This window comes from Atta cephalotes (genome assembly GCF_000143395.1).
Source record: "Atta cephalotes unplaced genomic scaffold scaffold00024, whole genome shotgun sequence".
NCBI classification, from domain to species: domain Eukaryota; kingdom Metazoa; phylum Arthropoda; class Insecta; order Hymenoptera; family Formicidae; genus Atta; species Atta cephalotes.
This window is the reverse complement of record NW_012130088.1, coordinates 3,004,733-3,010,316: the sequence shown is the minus strand read 5'-3', so window position 1 is coordinate 3,010,316 and position 5,584 is coordinate 3,004,733. Positions and strand designations below refer to the sequence as shown.

At 32.6% G+C, this 5,584-nt stretch overlaps 1 protein-coding gene across 1 annotated transcript; it reads right to left on the bottom strand.

Annotated features, from left to right (window-relative positions):
• Nucleotides 1-3,579: 3,579 nt before the first annotated feature.
• Nucleotides 3,580-5,006, bottom strand: LOC105620108 (CUE domain-containing protein 2). The gene is made up of 4 exons (XM_012201615.1): nt 4,918-5,006; nt 4,165-4,504; nt 3,917-4,090; nt 3,580-3,837 (listed from the first exon to the last, which is right to left on the bottom strand). The coding sequence occupies exons 1-4, from the start codon at nt 5,004-5,006 to the stop codon at nt 3,580-3,582; spliced, it is 861 nt and encodes a 286-aa protein (XP_012057005.1).
• Between the last annotated feature and the right edge of the window lie 578 nt (nt 5,007-5,584).

Here is a 5,584-nt window from a genome sequence, read left to right as displayed (position 1 = left end):
TATATTTATTATATATATATATATATGTGTGTGTGTGGGTGGTGTATGGGTGGGTGGGTGGTATATATACACATGTATATATATATATACATATATATATATATGCGCGCGCGCGCGCGCGCGCGCGCGTGTGTGTGTGTATATATATATATATAAAATGTTATATTTCGATATTTATGAGATTTATTGATCATCGTAATTTGATTACTTTCCACAATTGCCTGAAAGGAAATACAATGTTCAAATTTTATACATCAAATATTGATCAATACTTGTCGAAACTATATTATACTTATTATATATGAAAGCCTAGCAATTATAAGCGTAATAATACTCCAATGTTTAATCGCAAATATCAGAATGTTCTGTGAAGAATGTGCACTGAAAAATAGAAACATTTATGATGATCGAATTTATTATTAAATGAAAAAAATGTGAACGCCACATAGTTATTTAAGTCTTTAAAATAGGTACTGATATTAGGTAAATATTTATATTGTTTTCGTTAACTAACAAATTACGCGAAAAAATAATGAATCCAATATATGAAAATTAAATTTCGAATATAAAATTTCTTTGCATACAATGCAAAAGATTAAAAGATATGATGTACATTGTGTGACTGTACATACAACTTAAAAAGAAAACATTTTGATTTTTTTGTTGAACATACTGAAAGCCTCAAAATTCTATACTGCAGAATATAACGTCCTAATTTCATACTTTTATATAATCGTCACAATCGCTATTTTTCTTTCGATCCAGAAAGTCATAAAAATACAAATATTCTCAAAAATTACATATAATCTTTACATATAATCGCTGGCAATCAATTGACAAAGAGAAAGAATTCATGTTGTATTAACATTTTTAATTGTGATCTAGACATGTGATTAGAATATATTAAAAGGCAAGTATAATATATTATAATTACAATCATTACATCTTACTTTCACACAATTTGAAAAGTTCACATCTATAACGAGTTAAAAATTAATAGCCACAGTGCTTATATGCAACGTAGGATTCGTGGAAAATTTACTTAAAACTAAAGTAATTCATTTTATCATTTCTATTTTTTTTTCACTGTATTCTTTTAGCAATTTTTTTTCCTTTTAACAATCATTCTCAAAATCTATTGATAGTATCGGTATAATTCAGATTTAATCGGCGATGAAATACATTTAGTTTTCAGCAAATATGTATCCACGGTGAATACACAATTTAATAATAGCATGTTCGTATATATTTATAATTATCTATGGCAAGAATCCGCTCATTTTAAGACATGTATTGCATTACATTCATATATTTACGTAGTTCAACTATCATTGAAAAGATCAATTACGCAGAACAGCAATTAAAGATAAAAGAAGAATTAGAAATTATCGAACTGATAATCTGTGAAGTAAATAATTTTATAAATTACTTTTACGTTTCCCTGCAATGTTGACAAGCAAATATAATATAAATCGCTTCCTTGAATCATAAAAGATGTTTGTAATATTAAAGCTAAAAAAATTCAATACAGAACAAATAAACATTTGATTTAAATTTAAACTGTGTTTCGCAGTTACAACGTTCGGAAACAATCACAATTTTCGTATATCTATGCGAACATCATTAAGATAACGAATTCTGAAATAAGTCTAGAGTTTATATTCTATACATGACTTCCTAACGCTTCAATGATTATATTTGCGCTACATTTCAAAGTCTGCGACAGCGACAATAATAGGATAATAATACTGGCAAATTGTATGGCGGCTTTCAAGCAGACTTTTTATCCCTAGAGAATGAATATTTTCTAGCGAATATTTTCGTGTGTGTTCATCTAAGTACGTATACTACAATATATTATTTAAAATCTACAATATTTTGTAATTGTGTTTAACAATATCAATGCTTTCATTTGACAGATACGTGGTGCTATAGATGCACCTATCAAATAATTTTTACAATTTATATCCTTCCCCGATTTTGATTATTCGATAAACGATAATTACACGTACATTTTCGCGCGTTCGCAGCAATCTGTTCTTATGTCACTAAGATAATATTGACTCTTACTAAATTGTCAAACAATTATTTCTGGACACTTGAATAAAAGGATAAAAATTCTTGCTTTATCGTCTAATATATATAGTACATTTTCCTAGTGCAGTTGAAAAAGAATTCAGTTTACTACATGACAATGTTGCTATTTGATTAAATACATTTCAGGTATATTTTCATAAATCACTTCTCGTTCACGTTCATCTACTTTTAATGTAAATGTAAGAAAAAAAAACAACGTTTTTCACATGATTTGTATAACAAATAAAGTAATCGCAACATTAAAAGTATACAATGAAATATTAAAAATTCTTCGCACACTTACAAAGTAATAATGCAATTAAATAATTCTATTTAGCGCTATTTATATACAGTGTTCCATCAGAAACAGAGGCAATTAAATACATATAAAATATATGATACATAGATTTGAAAAAATTCGGAAAATAAGTAAAACATGATTGTACAGGACTATTCTTAATATTTAATACAAGTAAATACAAGTAAATACACAAAATTACTATATACAACTTGTATGGCAATTACGAGAAGAAAAATTAAATCTTTGATCAAGATATTCAGATGTTCTGTTTCTGAAGAATCATTCTATATAAAAAAAGTATTCTTATATCTATATAAAATAAATAAACTTGAAAAATATAACAGAACTATTATCAGAATAAAATAAGAGGAATGAATATTAAGTCAAATGCCGAGTTTACAATAGCCAGCTTATTTAAATAATAAAACATTTATGTATTTTTTTACATAACAATTCACAAATAATCATCTAAATCAAATATATGTATCTCTTTTATAATTCTATCTTACTATGTAAAATTACTAACGAGTCGGACAAATTCTTATGTCCAAGATGCTAGAAATCGATCCAAGATCTCGGATGGAGAAAGAATTGATCAATCGCATTATAGTTATGTGACCGTACTGTTCAAATGTGATTTGTTAATTCTTTCTCGTGCTGATTTCTAGCATTGCGTGTGTTGATAAAGCTTAAAAGAATATTTGATTGTGGAAGCCATAAAACGTCTTAACGTTAAATAATTGATTGTAATCAATTTATCATACACAAAATAAGTTCTTCCTCATAAGTCTTTAGTAAGTATTTCTTGATGTTAATAGGTGTCTCACTAATGTATTTGTATAACTTCATATATTTAAACTATAAATACGAATATTTGCTTAAAACGGCCATTGCACGCTCAATAAAGATATAATTTGCATTACGAAATAAAATATTAAAGATTATCTTTGTGAATAAATTCAAACGAGTAAAAAATTGACTATTGCTATGTAATGTGATAAATTAATGTTACACGAAAAAGAATTGTGCAGGATGCATATGAAAATGAAACGTCAACAGAAATGTAAACGTTTTTAAATTCAATATTTTGTCTATACTTTTATATACGGATAAGATGGAAATGATCTAAGTTAAAGATTTAATCGAAAATCTCTTAGATGCCTCCAAGGGGGTGGATCAGGGGGTGGAGGCAAAGGGACTGGTTACGGGCGGCAATGGCCTCTCTTCCTACCACCTTCGTTATCCTCATCCTCGCCACCCCTTCGTACTTCCGTATAGCGTTCACCCTTTACACTTACGATCTTATTGTCAAGATACCGTACCAACTTCTTAGGCTCTGTTTTCGGCGCGACTGGACGGTGTTCGCGACAATCGTCGTCCCTATCAACATAACTATATCGTGCGATAATACGAGACTTCAACTCCTCATCGTTCAATCTTGCCTTATTACGACCGTTGGGCTGAAATAAATGATTTTTAATCCGCCATTTAAATCATATCGCTTTTATATAATTAAGCAACGTCGCTACGAAATCTCACCGTTAGAAACGTGAGATTGCTCACGATGCTTTGACCCGCTTCCTGACGATGTAATGCGAGTTGCGCGGCTTTCGCTATATCGCCTCCAGCCACTGCTAAACAATGCCTCGCTTCGGCAGGACTTGCCGCCGGAAACATCTCTTGCAGTAGAGCCACCTGATGCCAAGAAGATTCCTAAAAAAAGTTATAATAGATGCTTATAATAGAAAACACATCTCGTACATGTCCACGTCCGGTGTTTATCTTACTTCTGAAAAGTATTCTCCACTGGAATCGCTTCCAGCGTCACTCGTTTCCGAGAGATGATGGACTCGCATTCTTTGTGTACCGGCCGGCAGTAAAGCAGCCAGACTGATGTGATTCAGCGGATCACTATGGGACTGGCAATTTTCATTCTCCTTACTCTCCTGCTTCAACTTACTTTCTACATCGAGCAACCATTTCGACACAGCCTCTTTCTCGATAGTAGAAAACTCAGGAAGGCAGGCAGATACCATTTCGCATAGTCCATCCACATCTAAATTTTCTTCCAATGCACTTTCTTCTACCATACTCACTACATAACTGAGCACAATGTCATCTATTAAACTAAAACAAGAGAATATCTATTAATGTCCCCATCATAATAAAACATTTATTGGAGAAAAATCAAAATTATATAGACATTTACAAAGCAGTGGTGGTTTATTCAAATCCGGTGTAATAAAAACAATAATTATTATTACATAGAATGTTATTGTATTACAAATGTAATTATGACTGTTTTCCTTTTACGAGACACAGTGATTCATTGAATGTTAAAAGCTAGAGCTACATTCTGTTTTACATATGATGCATCATTTATTCTTGTTCGATAAATAACAAGAATAAATGAACATCATGTCTATCATGAAATGAAACGCAGCTTTGAATGATATTTGTATCAACTGTTAAAAGGAAAACAACCTGATTAAACCAGATTAATGAAAATAATTATAGAGATGAAAAAGATGGCTCTATACCTCAATTGAGCGGTGGGTACCTGCTTCCTAACAAAACTAAATAAGGCCTTCTTTACCAGTTCCTCCTTCTCATCCATCGTCCGGCTCATCCTGCAATCGTCAAACTCGTTAATATATGTATTACCTTCGGTAAGGCTAAAAATATTCGATCAAATATCAACGATGTTCGGATCCGTACGACATAAAAGCAAACACACCCGACCAAACACTTCCGCGAGTTCCCAACCTCCGCGAGCGAGGTCGTTCTCAAATGCTCTCGCGGAGTCGCGGTTGGTCGCGGTCTGATTCTGACTGGCGATGCGACGAAAAATGTTCCTCGCGCGTACGTGCGACAACGTTCATTGATCCTTTATAATATAGGTTAAGGGAGACGAGAGGGCAGCAGGTCTCTAATTCGTCAGCGGTCAGCCCTCAAGTGCCCTTACGCGCGAGATGCTCCAACGACGGTTCCTCGAGAAGGGAGACAGAAGCAATTGATTGTGATTGATCACGCGGAATATTTGCGTCGCATATAAGATGGGGTGAATAAGTCGGTAGGTAAATAGATAAAAAGGATAGATAAACGGAAAGGATATTAGGGAAAGCGATAATCGCGATTGCTTGGCGATGACAGAACGGTGGATCACTGATGGCACAAACCGCGCCGGTCGCTCGCTCGCAAGACAAA

Bases quoted from the DNA above. Each gene is read 5' to 3' on its own strand.
- LOC105620108 (XM_012201615.1), bottom strand. From the start codon at position 5,006: ATGAGCCGGACGATGGATGAGAAGGAGGAACTGGTAAAGAAGGCCTTA. The intron at 4,505-4,917 runs GTATAGAGCCAT...CTCTTGTTTTAG, and splicing joins GTACCCACCGCTCAATTGAG to TTTAATAGATGACATTGTGC. The intron at 3,838-3,916 runs GTGAGATTTCGT...CATTTATTTCAG, and splicing joins GCAATCTCACGTTTCTAACG to CCCAACGGTCGTAATAAGGC.